Source organism: Nerophis ophidion, linkage group LG12 (genome assembly GCF_033978795.1).
Source record: "Nerophis ophidion isolate RoL-2023_Sa linkage group LG12, RoL_Noph_v1.0, whole genome shotgun sequence".
In the NCBI taxonomy this organism is placed as follows: Eukaryota; Metazoa; Chordata; class Actinopteri; order Syngnathiformes; family Syngnathidae; genus Nerophis; species Nerophis ophidion.
This window is the reverse complement of record NC_084622.1, coordinates 18,122,482-18,143,875: the sequence shown is the minus strand read 5'-3', so window position 1 is coordinate 18,143,875 and position 21,394 is coordinate 18,122,482. Positions and strand designations below refer to the sequence as shown.

At 42.3% G+C, this 21,394-nt stretch overlaps 3 protein-coding genes across 3 annotated transcripts in view; 1 reads left to right on the top strand and 2 right to left on the bottom strand.

The window, feature by feature from the left end:
• LOC133563048 (pro-neuregulin-4, membrane-bound isoform-like) overlaps window positions 1-2,097 on the top strand; it is a 3,526-nt gene extending 1,429 nt beyond the window's left edge. The window contains exons 2-5 of the mRNA XM_061916969.1: window positions 64-111; window positions 189-282; window positions 362-514; window positions 599-2,097. Of these exons, the coding sequence (XP_061772953.1) occupies window positions 102-111; window positions 189-282; window positions 362-514; window positions 599-668 (327 nt within the window). The 5' untranslated portion in view covers window positions 64-101 and the 3' untranslated portion in view covers window positions 669-2,097. The remainder of the gene's footprint in view (window positions 1-63; window positions 112-188; window positions 283-361; window positions 515-598) is intronic.
• The window catches only part of tmem266 (transmembrane protein 266), a 60,277-nt gene extending 57,369 nt beyond the window's left edge, over window positions 1-2,908 (bottom strand). The window contains exon 1 of the mRNA XM_061916968.1: window positions 2,764-2,908. The gene's annotated coding sequence lies outside the window, so the exon portion shown is untranslated. The remainder of the gene's footprint in view (window positions 1-2,763) is intronic.
• A 4,891-nt stretch (window positions 2,909-7,799) lies between these two features.
• lactb (lactamase, beta) lies at window positions 7,800-21,394 on the bottom strand. Its single transcript, XM_061916966.1, has 6 exons — window positions 21,382-21,394; window positions 20,896-20,962; window positions 17,468-17,658; window positions 17,084-17,381; window positions 14,763-14,928; window positions 7,800-10,389 (listed from the first exon to the last, which is right to left on the bottom strand). The coding sequence occupies exons 3-6, from the start codon at window positions 17,603-17,605 to the stop codon at window positions 9,867-9,869; spliced, it is 1,125 nt and encodes a 374-aa protein (XP_061772950.1). The 5' UTR covers window positions 17,606-17,658; window positions 20,896-20,962; window positions 21,382-21,394; the 3' UTR covers window positions 7,800-9,866.

The following is a 21,394-nucleotide window of genomic DNA, read 5'->3' as shown; positions in this document are numbered from 1 at the left end:
AGGGAGACGATGTAGGTACCTATTTATTCTGTTGCCTTCATTTTTTCACCTGTTACTATTCAGCTTGTCTACACCGGGAAGAAGAAAAATCAACCTTACGGATGATGGCAGGTAGATATAAATGATAAAAACAGAAATTCACTTTGAAATTGTTTGTCTTTTTAAGAATTGTCGTTTTGTCCGCGCAGAACACGGAGCGCCCTGCGATGGGTGGGAGGCCACTTATTGCATGAACGGGGGGACATGCTACAAAATCGCCTCGATGGACACGCTCTCTTGTGTGTAAGTCGCACGCGACGTTGAGGCGGGAGCATGTTTGGAATGCGTGTGAACAGTCGACATGGTGTTTTACTTTCTCCAGGTGCAATGACAACTACAAAGGGAGCAGATGTGAGCAGTTCCAACTCCTCCTCAGATCCTCCGAATCTGAGCAGGCTGGTTTAATCGCGGCGCTGGTCATAGTGGCCCTCCTCATATTAATGGTCTTGGCTGTTATCATCTTCTTCACACATAGGTAAGTACTGTACCTAACGCTTGTAAAAAAACAAAACTATTTTAGTCTTGAACTGATTGTCATGATCTCTATGTCCACACACAGGATGCTGAAAGCCAGAAACCAAAACCGACAGAGTCAGCAAGCGTATTGGAAAATACAACCGAGAGTATGACCATCGCTTTGGGTGAGGTATTTCTGAGTGATCAAGACTGTGAGCAGGAAGGGGGAAAAAAAACACATGGCTAACACAAGAGATGACTCTGCATCAAATTTAGTTTTCCACCATAAGATGAAGTCACAATCATTGTGGAAATACAGCTGGAGCTCGCTATTTTGGTGTTACAGAGGAACTCTAGAAGACCAACAGACTATGTTCCAACATGTTGGTCCAATGTGTTTCCAATTTCGTTTCAGAATCACGCCCTTGCCATGAATCCGTTATTAACTGCAGAAGCCATGTTTGTGGTAACATTGCTAAGCGTCAGAAAAGCCCACAATGAAGTTCACTGTAAAACAGAAAAAAATATTAACTTTGAGGACGAGGAACTTGTGTACTGTCTGTTCTTCTCGTTTGAATTTCATTGTCGCTTCCGTCGTCTTTTAGCGAGCAGCCAGGAGAGTACAGTCGCATTTTCAGTTCTATGGTCGCCATTGTAAAACTGTTTATGTGACCAAATGCATGATCTCGTTTCATTGTACTATTAGTGAAGTGAATTATATTTATACAACGCTTTTTCCCCGACGACTCAAAGCGATTTACATTGAGAAAGTGATGATCCACCATGAAGCTTTATCAGTGGTTCTTAACCTTGTTCGAAGTACTGAACTTCACCAGTTTCATATGCGCATTCACCGTTCTTCTATTATATTGTTTATGTTAAATGTGGAATGAGTGAGAGGGGTTGGGCTATTATAAGCATCTGCTTCATCCAACCCCTTTTCAAGCTTTGCATAAATATCTCTGCCAAAATGTAAAAAAAACAAAAACAAACCTGTGTTTAATTGTACTGTGCAGGTTGGAAATAAATATTTCAATTCAATTTCAAGACAAAGTTATATGATTTTTTTACTGGTGCACAAAATGAACCGTGCATGAACATCACCTTGTTCAAAGAACAAAACCAACACAGTGCATGAACTCACAACAAATTACACACCTACAAATCAGTTTGTTTGACTTCTGTTGTTGCCTTATCCATAATATGCCGATGTACCCGATGAGTCGAGTGTGGCTTGACTCCACCGAACTCCTGAGGCCGACTCACTGAACCCCTAGGGTTCGATCGAACCCAGGTTAAGAACCACTGAGCTACATCTACACCAGTGTGTGTGGCACTGGGACCAAAGCGGGTGAAGTATCTTGGCCAAAGACACAACAGCAGTGATGGTGGAAGCTAGATTCGAACCAGGAATCCAGCCGCTCTACCATCTGAGCCACGCCCCTTCCCCCCACATCACATTTCAATCTATGGCTGTGCATGTAGAATACCTGTTTGAACATTAAACTTAAATATCAACCTTCTGTGTCGAATGATGGGTAAATGTTTGATTTTGTAATTACAAACAATGAAACAAACCTACTAAATGATTTGAATTCTGAACATTTTGACTGTTGTTTTTTTGTGGATCCACACAAGACATACCCACTGGTGAATACACTCCTTACAATGATGAATGCGCTCTGCGATGACGTAGCGACTTGTCCAGGGTGTACTCCGACTTCCGCCCGATTGTAGCTGAGATAGGCCCCAGCGCCCCCCAAGGGAATAAGCGGTAGAAATGGATGGATGGACAATGATGAATGCCTCCTACTGCACAGTTTGTGTTGATAGGGTAGACTTGTCTAGTGGTGAGCACCATCTACTGGACTCCACTTGAAACAAACATTACTGTCTGACCTGGAACATTTTCAACCGAAAGGTGGACTGAACTAATGGCAACATGTAGAACAGGGGTCGGCAACCCAAAACGTTGAAAGAGCCATATTGGACCAATAATACAAAAACAAATCCGCCTGGAGCCGCAAAAAATTAAAAGCCATATTAAATACAAATAGTGTGTCGTGAGATATGAATTGAATTATGAGGACTTAGCGGAAACCAAATGAGCTCAAATATAGCTACAAATGAGGAATAATGATGCAATACACAATATGTAGATAAAGCTAGCCAAAATAGCATGTTAGCATCGATGAGCGTACAGTCATGCAGTGACCAAATATGTCTGATTAGTACTCCACATGAGCAGATAACATCGACAAAACTCACCTTTGTGCATTCATGCACAACGTTATAAGTTTGGTAGACAAAATGAGACGGAAAAAGAAGTGGCATAGAACACGTCCTAGAAAGTCGGAGAAAGTTATACACGTAAACAAACTATGGTGAGTTCAAGGACCGCCAAAATTTGTAGGACAAAACGGCGCTCACCCAATACTTGAATCAGTGAAGCATGTTGAATATAAACAGTGTGCTTTATAACAATTAGGGAAGTTTGTGTCATGTTTGTCCTCCCAAAGAAACCAAATTAAAACAAATCCCCCCCCCTCATCTTTTGATATAATATTATATATATACATATATATATATATATATATATATATATATATATATATATATATATATTAGGGGTGTGGGGAAAATTTAATTCGAATACGAATCGATCTCACGTGCGATTCAGAATCGATTGTAATTTTTTTTAAATCGATTTTTTTACTACAAAAAAAGATATATATATTTTTTTTATCAATCCAAAAAAACAATACACAGCAATACCATAACAATGCAATCCAATTCCAAAAGCAAACTTGACCCAGCAACAATCAGAACTGCAATAAACAGAGCAATTGAGAGGAGACACAAACATGACACAGAACAAACCAAAAGTAGTGAAACAAAAATGAATATTATCAACAACAGTATCAATATTAGTTATAATTTCAGCACAGCAGTGATTAAAAATCCCTCATTGACATTATCATTATCCATCCATCCATCCATCTTCTTCAGCTTATCCGAGGTCGGGTCACGGGGGCAGCAGCCTAAGCAGGGAAACCCAGACTTCCCTTTCCCCAGCCATTTCGTCTAGCTCTTCCCGGGGGATCCCGAGGCGTTCCCAGGCCCCTTGGGAGACATAGTCTTCCCAACGTGTCCTGGGTCTTCCCCGTGGCCTCCTACCGGTTGGACGTGCCCTAAACACCTCCCTAGGGAGGCGTTCGGGTGGCATCCTGACCAGATGCCCGAACCACCTCATCTGGCTCCTCTCGATGTGGAGGAGCAGCGGCTTTACTTTGAGTTCCTCCCGGATGGCAGAGCTTCTCACCCTATCTCTAAGGGAGAGCCCCGCCACACGGCGGAGGAAACTCATTTCGGCCGCTTGTACCCGTGACCTTATCCTTTCGGTCATCGCCCAAAGCTCATGACCATAGGTGAGGATTGGAACGTAGATCGAACGGTAAATTGAGAGCTTTGCCTTCCGGCTCAGCTCCTTCTTCACCACAACGGATCGGTACAACGTCCGCATTACTGAAGACGCCGCACCGATCCGCCTGTCGATCTCACGATCCACTCTTCTCCCACTCGTGAACAAGACTCCTAGGTACTTGAACTCCTCCACTTGGGGCAGGGTCTCCTCCCCAACCCGGAGATGGCATTCCACCCTTTACCGGGCGAGAACCATGGACCCGGACTTGGAGGTGCTGATTCTCATTCCGGTCGCTTCACACTCGGCTGCAAACCGATCCAGTGAGAGCTGAAGATCCCGGTCAGATGAAGCCATCAGGACCACATCATCTGCAAAAAGCAGAGACCTAATCCTGCGGTCACCAAACCGGAACCCCTCAACGCCTTGACTGCGCCTAGAAATTCTGTCCATAAAAGTTATGAACAGAATCGGCGACAAAGGACAGCCTTGGCGGAGTCCAACCCTCACTGGAAATGTGTTCGACTTACTGCCGGCAATGCGGACCAAACTCTGGCACTGATCGTACAGGGAGCGGACCGCCACAATAAGACAGTCCGATACCCCATACTCTCTGAGCACTCCCCACAGGACTTCCCGAGGGACACGGTCGAATGCCTTCTCCAAGTCCACAAAGCACATGTAGACTGGTTGGGCAAACTCCCATGTACCCTCAAGAACCCTGCCGAGAGTATAGAGCTGGTCCACAGTTCCACGACCAGGACGAAAACCACACTGTTCCTCCTGAATCCGAGGTTCGACTATCCGGCGTAGCCTCCTCTCCAGTACACCTGAATAAACCTTACCGGGAAGGCTGAGGAGTGTGATCACACGATAGTTGGAACACACCCTCCGGTCCCCCTTCTTAAAGAGAGGAACCACCACCCCGGTCTGCCAATCCAGAGGTACCGCCCCCGATGTCCACGCGATGCTGCAGAGTCTTGTCAACCAAGACAGCCCCACAGCATCCAGAGCCTTAAGGAACTCCGGGCGGGTCTCGTCCACCCCTGGGGCCTTGCCACCGATGAACTTTTTAACTACCTCAGCGACCTCAGCCCCAGAAATAGGAGAGTCCACCACAGATTCTCCAGGCACTGCTTCCTCATAGGAAGACGTGTTGGTGGGATTGAGGAGGTCTTCGAAGTATTCCTTCCACCTATCCACAACATCCGCAGTTGAGGTCAGCAGAACACCATCCGCACCATACACGGTGATGATAGTGCACTGCTTCCCCTTCCTGAGGCGGCGGACGGTGGTCCAGAATCGCTTCGAAGCCGTCCGGAAGTCGTTTTCCATGGCTTCCCCGAACTCCTTCCATGTCCGAGTTTCTGCCTCAGCGACCGCTGAAGCCGCACACCGCTTGGCCTGTCGGTACCTGTCCACTGCCTCCAGAGTCCTATGAGCCAAAAGGACCCGATAGGACTCCTTCTTCAGCTTGACGGCATCCCTCACCGCTGGTGTCCACCAAGGGGTTTTAGGATTGCCGCCCCGACAGGCACAAACTACCTTGCGGCCACAGCTCCGATCAGCCGCCTCGACAATAGAGGTGCGGAACATGGTCCACTCGGACTCAATGTCCAGCACCTCCCTCGTGACATGTTCGAAGTTCTTCCGGAGGTGGGAATTGAAACGTTCTCTGACAGGAGACTCTGCCAGACGTTCCCAGCAGACCCTCACAATGCGTTTGGGCCTGCCAGGTCGGTCCGGTATCCTCCCCCACCATCGCAGCCAACTCACCACCAGGTGGTGATCGGTAGAAATCTCTGCCCCTCTCTTCACCCGAGTGTCCAAAACATAAGGCCGCAAATCCGATGACACAACTACAAAGTCAATCATGGAACTGCGGCCTAAGGTGTCCCGGTGCCAAGTGCACATATGGACACCCTTATGTTTGAACATGGTGTTTGTAATGGACAAATTGTGACGAGCACAAAAGTCCAATAACAAAACACCACTCGGGTTCAGATCCGGGCGGCCATTCTTCCCAATCACGCCTCTCCAGGTTTCACTGTCGTTGCCAACATGTGCGTTGAAGTCCCCCAGTAGGACAAGGGAATCACCTGGGGGAGCACTTTCCAGTACTCCCTCGAGTGTACCCAAAAAGGGTGGGTACTCTGAACTGCTGTTTGGTGCATAAGCACAAACAACAGTCAGGACCCGCCCCCCCACTCGAAGGCGGAGGGAGGCTACCCTTTCGTCCACTGGGTTGAACTCCAACGTGCAGGCTTTAAGCCGGGGGGGCAACAAGAATTGCCACGCAGCCCGTCGCCTCTCACTGTCGGCAACGCCAGAGTGGAAGAGGGTCCAGTCCCTCTCGAGAGAAGTAGTTCCAGAGCCCTTGCTGTGCGTCGAAGTGAGTCCGACTATATCCAGCTGGAACTTCTCCACTTCACGCACTAGCTCAGGCTCTTTCCCCCCCAGTGAGGTGACATTCCACGTCCCAAGAGCTAGCTTCTGTAGCCGAGGATCGGACCGCCAAGTGCACTGCCTTCGGCTGCCGCCCAGCTCACATTGCACCCGACCTCTATGGCCCCTGCTATGGGTGGTGAGCCCATTGGAGGGGTGACCCACGTTGCCTCTTCGGGCTGTGCCCGGCCGGGCCCCATGGGAACTGGCCCGGCCACCAGGCGCTCGCCATCGTGCCCCACCTCCGGGCCTGGCTCCAGAGGGGGGCCCCGGAGACCCGTGTCCGGGCAAGGGAAATCTGGGTCCATGTTTTGTCCTCTTCATAGAGGTCTTTGAGCTGCTCTTTGTCTGATCCCTCACCTAGAACCTGTTTGCCTTGGGAGACCCTACCAGGGGGCATAAAGCCCCCGGACAACATAGCTCCTAGGATCATTGGGACATGCAAACTCCTCTACCACGATAAGGTGGCAGCTCAGAGAGGAGGACATTATCATTAGATGTTTATAAAAAATTTAAAAAAAAGAACAATGGTGTCACAGTGGCTTACACTTCAATCAATCAATCAATCAATGTTTACTTATATAGCCCTAAATCACTAGTGTCTCAAAGGGCTGCACAAACCACCACGACATCCTCGGTAGGCCCACATAAGGGCAAGGAAAACTCACACCCAGTGGGACATCGGTGACAATAATGATCCAGTGGGACGTCTGTGACAATAATGACTATGAGAACCTTAGAGAGGAGGAAAGCAATGGATGTCGAGCGGGTCTAACATGATACTGTGAAAGTTCAATCCACAATGGATCCAACACAGTCGCGAGAGTCCAGTCCAAAGCGGATCCAACTCAGCAGCGAGAGTCCCGTTCACAGCGGAGCCAGCAGGAAACCATCCCAAGCGGAGGCGGATCAGCAGCGCAGAGATGTCCCCAGCCGATACACAGGCAAGCAGTACATGGCCACCGGATCGGACCGGACCCCCTCCACAGGTGAGAGTGGGACATAGAAGAAAAAGAAAAGAAACAGCAGATCAACTGGTCTAAAAAGGGAGTCTATTTAAAGGCTACAGTATACAAATGAGTTTTAAGGTGAGACTTAAATGCTTCTACTGAGGTGGCATCTCGAACTGTTACCGGGAGGGCATTCCAGAGTACTGGAGCCCGAACGGAAAACGCTCTATAGCCCGCAGACTTTTTTTGGGCTTTGGGAATCACTAACAAGCCGGAGTCCTTTGAACGCAGATTTCTTGCCGGGACATATGGTACAATACAATCGGCAAGATAGGATGGAGCTAGACCGTGTAGTATTTTATACGTAAGTAGTAAAACCTTAAAGTCACATCTTAAGTGCACAGGAAGCCAGTGCAGGTGAGCCTTGCATCACATCTCATAAGCTTGACAACACACTGTGTCCAATGTTTTCACAAAAATGAAATAAGTCATAGTTTTGGTTCGTTTAATAGTTAAAACAAATTTACATTATTGCAATCAGTTGATAAAACATTGTCCTTTACAATTATAAAAGCTTTTAAATAAAATATTCTACTCTGCAAGCATGTCAGCAGACTGGGGTAGATCCTGCTGAAATCCTATGTATTGAATGAATACAGAATCCTTTTGAATTGGAAAAATATCATTTTTTAATCGAGAATCGCTTTGAATCCCCCCAAAAAATCGATATATAATCAAATCGTGACCCCAAGAATCAATATTGAATCAAATCGTGGGACACCCAAAATTCGCAGCCCTAATATATATATATATATATATATATATATATATATATATAAATGAAAGTATAAACCTCTCTCTCCCTCTCTAAATGAACACTGGATACATATAATCCCAGCAGTATGGTGATTCTATGTGTCTACATTAAAACATTCTTGTTTATATTGCATCAATATATGGTCATTTTAAACTTTCATGTGGTGAAGGAAATCACAATTAAGTGAATTTACCAAAACTGTATTTATTAAAGTTATTAGCAGGTGACATTTCAAATGAGGCAACATATTAGCAATAATGCTACTTTTGGTAGCAACGCTTGTGCCCCACACATGACAAATTAAAGTTGTCTATTCGACATATTCCCACTTGAAGCCGAACCACTTCCAGACGATGGACTACCTGCTGTTTTTCTTGGGAATTAATTCTTCCTTCATTGGTTACCATATTCGCACCTTCTTTCTCTCGTATTACCACTCCACTGGGATGAGAATCAGCACCTCCGAGTCCGCCAGCATCACAGCTAACGTTAGCCACCGCTTCTATCTCTCTCTGGGCGAGGGCGTATACGTATGTGACGTATGAGGTGACAGTATATGACGTATGAGGTGACAGTATGTAACGTAGGATGTGACAGTATGTGACGTATGACGTGACAGTATGTGACGTATGACGTGACAGTATGTGACGCATGAGGTGACAGTATGTGACGCATGAGGTGACAGTATGTGACGCATGAGGTGACAGTATGTGACGTATGAGGTGACAGTATGTGACGTATGAGGTGACAGTATGTGACGTATGACGTGACAGTATGTGACGTATGAGGTGACAGTATGTGACGTATGAGGTGACAGTATGTGACGTATGACGTGACAGTATGTGACGTATGAGGTGACAGTATGTAACGTAGGATGTGACAGTATGTGACGTATGATCTGACAGTATGTGACGTATGACGTGACAGTATGTGACGCATGAGGTGACAGTATGTGACGTATGACGTGACAGTATGTGACGCATGAGGTGACAGTATGTGACGCATGAGGTGACAGTATGTGACGTATGAGGTGACAGTATGTGACGTATGAGGTGACAGTATGTGACGTATGATGTGACAGTATGTGACGTATGAGGTGACAGTATGTGACGTGCGTAAGTGTATGCGGTTGCTGTCTGTGAGGAGACACAAGAAGCAGTGAGAAGAGCCTGTAGTGTAATGCCGGCAGCTAAAAACAACTGCGTGAGAGCGTATACTCGAATATTACGATATAGTCATTTTCTATATTGCACAGAGACAAACCCGCGATATATCGTGTATATCGATATATCGCCCAGCCCTGGCTGCCACCTACTGATATGGAAAAGTATTACACGGTTACTCAGCAGAGTTCTAGACAGCACATACACTCAACAACGGCACATTTGCAGATTATTATTACTGGTTTGCAAAAAATCTTTTTAACCTTTTTAACATATTATAACTGCACCTCACAGAGCAGCCACTTGTATGTTTTGCCCGGTTTCATGTCCGATGACAATAAAGCCTTCAATTGTGTTCCATCAGTCAATATGCCGCAGAGACAAATCAGTTTTGGCAATGTCTTTCTTTCATTGTGCATTACAAATATTATTTCAATATTACAATGACTTTTGTGTAAAGGCGCTCTTGTGTCAAAATCAGTGAGGTAACTGAGTTTAGTGCCAATTGAGCAACTTTCATAGAAAAATACACATTTTCAAAAAGATGGCTCATACCCGCAATGTTCCGGAAAGAACTAAACACTTCTGGCTTCGTCAAACTTGAGGGCGATCTTCAGGGCGCTGCTGTTGAGTCCCACAGACTGCATGTTGGTGAGGATGGTGACCACAACGCCCTGTGGGAGGCTCTTCTGTCCCGGTGGCAGCTCCATGTCCTCCCTGGGCAACACCAGGAGGACACTGCTGGCCCCAACAGCGCCCCCTGTGTGCGACACGTAATGCCTGTGCTTCCTGCAATGGCCATACCTCTGCTCTTTGTCCACCACCAGCCAGCCTTGACCGTAGCGTCCATCCTTGTCCCAGGTGGCGGCGGTCTTGTCCGCTGCTGTCCATAGAGCTACGGCCGTTTTGGGTTGCAGGAAGCCCAGGAGGAGGCCATTTGCGTCCTTTAGGGAGGCGATCTGGTAGCTGTAAAGAAGAGCGTTGCCAAACCGCAGCAAATCGCCCACGGTGGAAAGGAAGCCGCCTCCTGCCCACTTGTAGGAGTTGTCTACGTACGGGCAGTTCACTACCCGCCCTCGCTTGTTCAGATGATAGTATCTGTGAGGGACAATCATTTCTTAAACAACGCACGTATGGACAGAAATTGCAGGGGGAAAAATAAAAGTGTGTTCACATCTACACAGGGTTTTTCCTGCCTTCAAAATTGCGTGGGGGCCGCCTTCAGCTAATTTTATGCCGCCCCCAGCCAGAGAGATTGATATCAGTCAAGTGTCAATTGAGCGATTGGTGTCCCTCTGCGGCAGCTACATATTGTAACTGCAGTTACAGCGTTGCGCCACTACAGAGGCGCTATATCGACAATAGTGCACTGGAAAGACCTGAAGCAACTACTGAAGAAGAAACAGAGCTCAAATCATGTTTTTTCCCTGCTACTTTGTGCATAACGTTGACAGCCGTAACAAGAGGATTTCTGCCATACGGAGCACAATTCGACGGACAATGGGAGACCGGGCTTTCTGCTCCGCCGATCCCAGTCTGCGGAACACTCTCCCTGACAACCTGAGGGCACCACAGACTGTGAATGATTTTAAAAAAAGGTCACGTCACTATAGACAGTGATTTTAAACTTGACAAACAAGTCAATGGCGTTTTAGAATCGTGTTTTTATCATCTTCGTCTTTTAGCAAAGGTAAAACCGTCTTTATCTTTTTACCTTTTTGAACAAGTCGTGCATGCTTTTATTTCAAGTGGCCGGGACTACCGCAATGTACTTTGTGCTGGCATTAGCCCAAAAGCTCTCTCCCGGTTACAGTTAGTCCAGAATGCAGCAGCAGGACTTTTAACAGGGGCCAGGAAACGCCAGCATATAACCCCAATTCTTGAGTTTGCACTGGCTCCCTGTTCATTTTAGAATGGATTTTAAAACTTTGCTGTTTGCTTTTAAAGCTTTGCATGGACTGGCACCTCATTATATCTCGGACCTCATCCAAGTTGACACTCCTGCATGCTCTCTAAGGTCAGAGAGCCAGCTCCAGCTCCTGGTGCCCAAGACCAGACTTAAAACCAGGGGAGACAGGGCCTTCTCTGTGGTCGGCCCTAAGCTCTGGAACACTCTGCCCCTCCATGTTCCAACTGCTCCCACAGTGGAGTGTTTTAAGTCTCGTCTTCAGACCAATTTTTATTCTCTGGCTTTTAACACTATGTGAGTTGTGTGGTCCTGTCTGTTTTTAAAATTTTGATTTCTATTTATTGTTTTGATTGGTTTTACCCTTTGAAAAGTTTTTAAATCATAATAATTGTTATATTGTTTTTATATATATTATTTTTTTGTTTCTATTCAGTCATTGGTGGAGCTAAGGATAATATTTGAATATTGTTTTTAATATTGGTGTGCAGCACTTTCGAAACATTTCTGTTGTTTAAATGTGCTATACTAATGAAGTGGATTAAAAAAGGCTTAAAAACCCTTCTTTTTAAAAATGCCTTTTTTTTAGATTTATGCGTGCTAGTTCTAGTTTTTATTTTTATTATCATCTTTTTTATTTATTTTTAAAAATACACTGTAGCACTTTGAGGTTGTTTGCTCAATGTAAAGTGTTTTTTTTACAAATAAAAATTGGTACGGAGGGATCACTGGACTCCAATAGAACAGGGGTCCCCAACCTTTTTTGCACCAGGGACTGGTTTAATGTAAGCATTATTTTCACAGATCGGCCTTCCACGTGTTGCAGACAAATACATGTATAGCAAATACGTGCATAAAAAAAGAATACATGAAAAAACTCACTTTGGCCTTTTGACTTTGCAAAAAATCTCTCCATAGACTTTTGTTTTGTACTCCTTTTTGCTAGAAGTAGGCTTTTGTGGCCAAGTGGTTAGAGCAGGGGTGTCCAAAGTGCGGCCCGGGGGCCATTTGCGGCCCGCAGGTAATTTTTTAACGGCCCCATGGCACATTTTAAAAATACTATTGAAACATTTTTAAAACGTTAAAAGTGATATAAAAGAGCAAACGGGTGAAATGTAACAAGAAAATGTTGCAATGTTTCCTCAAATAACACAAAGCTGCCATGCGGGCTGTTTCTTTCTTTAAAAAATTATAATGAATCAAAATCAATGTCATTTTGAATTATTGACCTATTCAAGGCTCCAATTTCGTCACATTAAAGTTTCCACTTTGACATATTTTGGGGGGGAAATATTGGATATTTTTTGTTTGCCATATAAAAAATTAAAGAAGGGCCTAAAATGAACAAACAAAAAACATAAACAACAATAAAACTTATAATAAACGGATAGATCTGAAGTTGATCTCGAGATTATTGTGTTAAAAGTAAACAGTAAAAAAATGTATAATTTATTTTTTAACACTTTTATGAGTAGGACCCTTTTGGATCCCCAATCATTTTAGTGTGATTTGTTTTTAATTTTCATAGCTCAAAAAATAATATTGAATTAAAGGCCTACTGAAATTAGATTTTCTTATTTAAACGGGGATAGCAGGTCCATTCTATGTGTCATACTTGATCATTTCGCGATATTGCCATATTTTTGCTGAAAGGATTTAGTAGAGAACATTCGACAATAAAGTTCACAACTTTTGGTCGCTAATAAAAAAGCCTTGCCTGTACCGGAAGTCGCAGACGATGACGTCACAAGTGTGAGGGCTCCTCACGTCCTCACATTGTTTATAATGGGAGCCTCCAGCAGCAAGAGCTATTCGGACCGAGAAAAAGACAATTTCCCCATAAATTTGAGCGAGGATGAAAGATTTGTTGATGATGATATTGATAGCGAAGGACTAGAAAAATAAACTAAAATAAAAAATAAAGTTTGAAGTGGGACGGATTCAGATGTTTTTAGACACATTTACTAGGATAATTCTGGGAAATCCCTTATCTTTCTATTGTGTTGCTAGTGTTTTAGTGAGATTAAAAAGTACCTGATAGTCGGAGGGGTGTGTCCACGGGTGTCTTGACGCCAGTCTCCGAGGGAAGTCGACGGCAGCTGCATGGACGGCGCAAGCTCAGCTGATCTCGGTAAGTCGACTTTTTACCACAATTTTCTCACCGAAACCTGCCGGTTGACAAGTGGTCGGGATCCATGTTCGCTTGACCGCTCTGATCCTTAGTAAAGCTTCACCTCCGGGAATTTTAAACAAGGAAACACCGTGTTTGTGTGGCTAAAGGCTAAAGCTTCCCACCTCCATCTTTCTACTTTGACTCCTCCATTATTAATTGAACAAATTGCAAAAGATTCAGCAACACAGATGTCCAGAATACTGTGTAATTGCGCCATGAAAAGAGACGACTTTTAGCCTCAAATGGTGCTTCGCTAATATGTCCCCTGCAACCCAGCACGTCATGCGCACGCGTCATCATTCCGCGACGTTTTCTACAAGAAACTCCGCGGGAAATTTAAAATTGTAATTTAGTAAACTAAAGCGGCCGTATTGGCATGTGTTGCAATGTTAATATTTCATCATTGATATATAAACTATCAGACTGCGTGGTCGGTATTAGTGGGTTTCAGTAAGCCTTAAAATCAATGGTGTTATTAGTTATTGACTTTTTTAAGGCTCCAATTATTATATAATCGCAAATATTCCACTTAAAAAAAATATTGGGTGATAATATTGCATATTTTGTGGTTTTTTCCATAAAAAAAAGGGTTTTCTTTGACAAAAAGAGCATACCAATTCAATCTTTAAAATCATTACATTGACAGGTAAACCTAATGTTGATCTGGGGATTTAAAACTTGAATATTAATAAAACAAAATAATACTCAATAATGACACATTTTTAATATTTTTTTGACCAAAACCCTTTGGGGTCCCCGGGATCAAGCCTGATTGGAGGCCTGAATGTATATTGGTTATACATATATTTTATTGGTTTTAAAAATAAAAAAATGGCAAAATGGCCCCCACTTGCTTTGATTTTTCAGTCTGCGGCCCTAAATGGAAAAAGTTTGGACACCCCTAGGTTAGAGTGTCCGCCCTGAGATGGGTAGGCCGAGTCATACCAAAGACATTACCTCCCTGCTTGGTACTCAGCATCAAGGGTTGGAATTGAGGGTTGAATCACCAAAAATTATTCACGGGCGTGGCCACGGTTGCTGCTCACTGCTCCCCTCACCTCCCAGGAGGTGATCAAGGGTGATGGGTCATATGCAGAGGACAAATTTCACCACACCTGGTGTGTGTGTGACAATTATTGGTACTTTGACTTTAACCTAAATACTGAAATATCCGATTTTACAGCAAACTACCGTCAAATGAATAAAAAGGACAATACATTTTACGGTGTTCTCTACAACAAATTACTGTAGATTGAAAAAAAAACTACCATTTTTTTAGCGTTAAAATTCTGGCGCATGGTCAGGATTTTAGCACCTCGGCCTGAATTCAAGCCAGGAAAAAACCCGTCTAGGGTAAGTGAAAAGACACTTAATTCCATGGAATGAGATTACCTGGAGCGATGGTAAATGAGAGGTTCATTCTGATCTGGCACGGTATCCAGCATTCCAAGTTCATGAAACAGGTTCATCATGACATCCAGGAAGCACTGGTCAGCGGCCTGCTCCATGACAGCGCTCAGCAGGGTGTAGGCGTGGGTGGAGTACAGGAAAGTTGTGCCTGCAGGAAGAGGAGACGACATTGAAAGGGTCAAAGAAAACACATTTTTGGGTGTAATTATGGATGATAAAATAATCCGGAAATCTCATGTAAAAAAATATGCAACGTAAAGTAGCAAGAAACATGTCAATAATGAATAAAACATAATATGTTCTGGACCAAAAATGACTTCATATTCTCTACTGTTCACTTGTATTACATTTCTGACTTATTGTGTAGAAATATGGGAAACAACTACAAAAGTGCACTTCAATTATAATAATACATAATGTTGGATTTTGAGAACATACAAACACGTTATTTATTCAATCACAAATGTTGAAATTCAAGGATTTGGTGCATTTGCAAACATGTAAAATGATGTACAAAATAAACTATAACCTGCTAGCCAAGAATGTACAACAATCCTTCTCAACAACAGAAAATAAATATAACCTTTGAGGAAAATGTAATTCAAAACATTTGTATACACGTACAACACTTAAAACCTTGAGTACATCAGTATTTGGAATTAAATGAGGGAATGGATGAATCAGTTAAACAAAGCAGCAATATGATTCACTTTGAGAGACTGTTCAAACTACAAGTGTTCACTAAGTACACAAACCAAGAATTATGATCAACATCTTCAACACTTTTTTTTTCTTTTGAGATAAAGATTATGTGTTTAATATTTGTTTACTGAATATGGTATATTATTTATTTATTCAGTGTTCTGTTACAGAGAAGAAGGAAATGGGATAACATTGCTATGGTATGAAAAGGGGTAGGATTAAATAAACTCAGCTTCTTTTTACTCCTTTTCGGACCTTCTGTAATGAAAGAAGTGGATATATGTGATGCATTATGTATGCATGTTCCACATCAGGGGTCACCAACGCGGTGCCCGCGGGCACCAGGTCGCCCGTAAGAACCAGATGAGTCGCCCGCTGGCCTGTTCTAAAAATAGCTCAAATAGTAGCACTTACCAGTGAGCTGCCTCAATTTTTTAAATTGTATTTATTTACTAGCAAGCTGGTCTCGCTTTGATCGACATTTTTAATTCTAAGAGAGACAAAAGTCAAATAGAATTTGAAAATCCAAGAAAATATTTTAAAGACTTGGTCTTCATTTGTTTAAATAAATTCTTTTTTTTTTTACTTCGCTTCTTATAACTTTCAGAAAGACAATTTTAGAGAAAAAACACAACCTTAAAAATTATTTTTAAACACATTTACCTTTTAAATTCCTTCCTCTTCTTTCCTGACGATTTAAATCAATGTTCAAGTAAAGTAATTTTTTTATTGTAAAGAATAATAAATACATTTTAATTTAATTCTTCATTTTAGCTTCTGTTTTTTCGCCAAAGAATATTTGTGAAATATTTATTCAAACTTACTATGGGGCGGTATAGCTCGGTTGGTAGAGCGGCTGTGCCAGCAACTTGAGGGTTGCAGGTTCGATCCCCGCTTCTGCCATCCTAGTCACTGCCGTTGTGTCCTCGGGCAAGACACTTTACCCACCTGCTCCCAGTGCCACCCACACTGGTTTAAATGTAAAAATTAGATATTGGGTTTCACTATGTAAAGCGCTTTGAGTCATTAGAGAAAAAGCGCTATATAAATATACTTCACTTCACTTTATGATTAAAATTCAAAAAAAATATTCTGGCAAATCTACAAAATCTGTAGAATCAAATCTAAATCTTATGTCAAAGTCTTTTGAATTTCTTTTACATTTTTTGTTCTGGAAAATCAAGAAGAAGAAATGATTTGTCTTTGTATATATGTAATATAGCTTGGTCCAATTTGTTATATATTCTAAAAAAGTGCAGATTGGATTTCAACCTATTTAAAACATGTCATCAAAATTCTAAAATTAATCTCAATCAGGAAAAAATACTAATGATGTTCCATAATTTTTTTTTTTTTCCAAAAAGATTCAAATTAGCTAGCTTTATTAATAATAACAGAGTTAAAGGTAAATTGAGCCAATTGGCTATTTCTGGCAACTTATTTAAGTATGTATCAAACTGGTAGCCCTTTGCATTAATCAGTACCCAAGAAATAGCTCTTGGTTTCTAAAAGGTTGGTGACCCCTGTTCCACATTAACTGGAAGTGAACATTCCTCTTGTTAAAGTCAAATTCCAGTAAACACAGACTGAGTAGGACTTACCTGGTTTAAACATGAGCGGGTCGTCCTTAAAGAGCTTCAGTGATTGGGTGACATTTTCAAAATTCTCCATCAGGTAATATTCTTCATGATCAAACTCTTTTTTCTTCTTCGCCTCTTTGGATTGGGGATTCTGCTCTTTTGAGGGATCACTGTTGTTTTCACCCGAGCCCTTGTCTTCTTTTTTCGGCTTTAAAAGCCGCTCGGCTTTCTCCTTGTCCTCCCTCACTTTGTTGGCATCCTTCTCATAGTGCCGTATTCCACTTAAGTGGGAGAGAATCATGCGAGGGGTTACTGTGACCTAAGACGGATGGAAGGGGTGGAAAAAGGACATGTTGGATTGTTGAAGACCGGAACATTTTATTGGAGTGAGTTTGGGTAACTTACATTCTTTCCATCAAACTCTTTCTCAGGAAACTCTGGTAAGTATTTCTGGACTGGAGCATCCAGATCGAGTTTCCCTTCATCGCACAGGCGAGCAGCAGCTGCAGATGTCAGGGACTTACTGATGCTCGCGATTCGCATCTTAGTTTTAGGTTCACATTGCACCTGGTTCTCCAGATCAGCATACCCAATCCCTGGATTATATCAATAGTTTGAGTGTGTCATGAAACAATGTGGATAACTCATGATCAAAGTAGTGAACGTTGCAAATTCAATACAGTGGAACCTCGATTTACGAACCCTCGATTTTCCAGGTGTCAAACTGAAGGCCACATTATTTTTCCTGGCCTGCAAACACCTGGACATGACGTGTCAATAAAGTACCGTATTTTCCGCACTATAAGGCGCACCTTCAATGAATGGACAATTTTAAAACATTGTTCATATATAAGGCGCACCGCATTATAAGGCGCATAGAATAGGCACTACAGTAGAAGCTGGGGTTACGTTATGCATCCTTTAGATCAGGGGTCGGGAACCTTTTTGGCTGAGAGAGCCATGAAAGCCAAATATTTTAAAATGTATTTCCGTAAGAGCCATATAATATATTATTTAACACTGAATACAAGTAAATGCGTTCATTTTTAGGTAACACCAACATTTTTAGAGTATAATAAGTCGGCCATTCTTTTTAATAACATTGTTATTCTGAAGCAGAACCAATAATACATAATACTTGTTGAACAGGTGTGGTAGAACAGGGGTTCTCAACCTTTTTTCAGTGATGTACCCCCTGTGAACATTTTTTTTCATTCAAGTACCCCCTAATCACAGCAAAGCATTTTTGGTTGAAAAAAAGAGATAAAGAAGTAAAATACAGCACTATGTCATCAGTTTCTGATTTATTAAATTGTATAACAGTGCAAAATATTGCTCATTTGTAGTGGTCTTTCTTGAACTATTTGTAAAAAAAAGATATAAAAATAACTAAAAGCTTGTTGAAAAATAAACAAGTGATTCAATTATGATTAAAGATTTCCACACATATTTGTAATCATCAACTTAAAGTGCCCTCTTTGGGGATCGTAATAGAGATCCTTTTGGATTCATGAGCTTAATTCTAAACATTTCTCCACAAATAAAACAAATCTTTAACATCAATATTTATGGAACATGTCCTCAAAAAATCTAGCTGTCAACACGGAATATTGCATTGTTGCATTTCTTTTGACAGTTTGATTCAATAAATATATTTATAAAGGATTTTTGAATTGTTGCTATTTTTAGAATAAAAAAAAAAAAATCTCACGTACCCCTTTGCATACCTTTAAGTACCCCCAGGGGTACGCGTACCCCCATTTGAGAACCACCGCGGTAGAAAACGGATGGATGGATTAAAAAGCATTAGAATGTTTTATATTTTGAACGTTATTTTTAACACTGCGATTACCAGCGGAATTATTCATTACTTATCCTGTTAATAATGTCAGAGAGCCAGATGCAGTCATCAAAAGAGCCACATCTGGCTCTAAAGCCATAGGTTCCCTACACCTGCTTGAGATGGAGCTACGCTAAAGGGAATGTCAACAAAACAGTCAGATAGGTAATTCAAACCTTATTAATAGATTACATACCAGCGTTCTGACAACTCCGTTCACTCCTAAAATGAATAAATAGCTATTTTATTATTTTCCTCGATTCAATAAACAGGTAAAAAAACAGTCTGATACTGTTACGGTAAATCAGACGTTAGTGCAATCACAATATAGTAACACTGGAAATAGTGCAAAACAATAATATATCATTAACTCATGTAAAGCTCACTTTATTAAGTTATTCCTCATCCACGAATCCCTCAAATTCTTATTCTTCAGTGTTTGAATCAAACAGTTGGGCGAATACGGCATCCAACATGCCCGGCTCCGTCTCGTCGAAGTCGTCATTAAAGGAGTCAGTGTCGCTGCTGTTAATGTTAAATTCTCTCGCTGCTGCTCTATTCCCGTCTTCTACTGTGTGACTGATCGCCTTGAGTTTAAACTCTGTGTCGTAAGCGTGTCTTTCAATAGGAGCCATCTTGGGCTCTTTACATAAACACACGGAAACAGCCCGCCTCCCGCAGTCAAATATCCCAGCATGCACCGCGCGCTTCTTCTACGAGGGAAAATTAAGTCGACGGCTGCTTATTGTAGAAAAAGAAGAGCACTTGTTCTTCTACGGGGGAAAATGAAGTCGGTGGCTGTTTACCGTAGTTGTGAGACCTGTTGTGGCTCAATATTGGTCCATATATAAGGTGCACCGGATTATAAAGTGCACTGTCAGCTTTTGAGAAAATTTGAGGTTTTCAGGTGCGCCTTATAGTGCGGAAAATACGCTATTTACAGTGGAACCCCGCCTTTGCTTTGGATTGTACAGCTAATTTTCCAGTAGGACGTCATAGAAACCAAATTTATTTTGGTATTGTAGGGCGGCAAGACTTAAGCAAGGCTGGATTTGCTATCAACAGCTATCATTATTAGTGCTACAACTATGAAATCAATTAAAGTGATTGGGGGAAAGATCTTTGATTTAGACAAGGGGTAAAAATATTTTTTCCGTCACGCGGGATGAGTTTGCCAAGTATTAAAATTACTTTTTTTTTTAATGAAATAAACTGCTGTTGTAAATGTTTCCACTGGGTGTCACAATAGCAATTCTGTTAGGCAAGCGAACGTTTTTTACCGGGACCAAGCAAGAGGTACACAGTAAAGGGGGACTGTGGCTCCTCCTCCTCAACCCACATGAAACTTAAAACCTGCTGTTTTATGGGTTCTGCTTCGAACTCATGGTCATTTGCAACCCTCCTTGCCCTAAAATGTCTTTATCAAACACAATAAAAGGGAACTTAACCCTAGTTTTCATTTCCGTTTCTTAGGGTTTGTTGAGTTAGCACTGGATTGATACGTTGACATGACAAATGACGTATTTGATTCCTAGAAGAGTTTACATGTTGTGTTTTTGTCCAATCCCAGTAAGACGGTGACCTGAAGTTGAATCCTAGCCTTGTAGATGCACTGAGACCAAGTCTAAGCTTGTTGTGTTTTTGAAACTACACCAATTTCCTCAGAATTTTCAACAAACTTGAAGTGTTTTGTCCAGAAGAGTATTTGGGATTTGTACATTTTGATAATGTGCTTGTTCTAATTTTGACCAAAGTAAAACAAACCTGGAGTTGTCTCTATTTTTAAGTTATAATGCCATGATTTGACCATTCCGGCCCACTTGGGAATAGAATTTCCTCCGTGCGGCCCCTGAGCTAAAATGAGTTTGACACCCCTGATTTAGACTAGACTCGTTTAATGAGTGTGACTGATAATTTTTTTTTAATCAAATGTAGTGCCTGGAAATTTAAATCCAACCAGACAAAGTGGGACAAGTCCAAACTATAAAATTACCTTCAGACCAGACATGAACCCCATCCACGGAGACCCCCACCACCAGACCAGGAGCTCCCACTTCAGTCTGACAAGAAACAAACACACAGCTGAAGCACAGTGGACCATGTTCATGCGCCGCAACAACCTGTATCAGCTGAAACAACAACAACTACCTACCTGTATCAGATGCAACAACAACTACCTACCTGTATCAGATGCAACAACAACAACTACCTACCTGTATCAGCTGCAACAACAACAACTACCTACCTGTATCAGCTGCAACAACAACAACTACCTACCTGTATCAGATGCAACAACAACTACCTACCTGTATCAGATGCAACAACAACTACCTACCTGTATCAGCTGCAACAACAACAACTACCTACCTGTATCAGCTGCAACAACAACTACTTACCTGTATCAGCTGCAACAACTACCTACCTGTATCAGCTGCAACAACAACTACCTACATGTATCAGCTGCACAACAACTACCTACCCGTATCAGCTGC

Excerpts from the sequence above, each read along its gene's own strand:
- lactb (XM_061916966.1), bottom strand. The coding sequence starts at position 17,605 with ATGCGAATCGCGAGCATCAGTAAGTCCCTGACATCTGCAGCTGCTGCT. Across the intron at positions 17,382-17,467 it reads AAGAGTTTGATGGAAAGAAT|GTCACAGTAACCCCTCGCAT; the intron begins GTAAGTTACCCA and ends CATCCGTCTTAG. Across the intron at positions 10,390-14,762 it reads CTCATTTACCATCGCTCCAG|ATACTATCATCTGAACAAGC; the intron begins GTAATCTCATTC and ends TGTCCCTCACAG.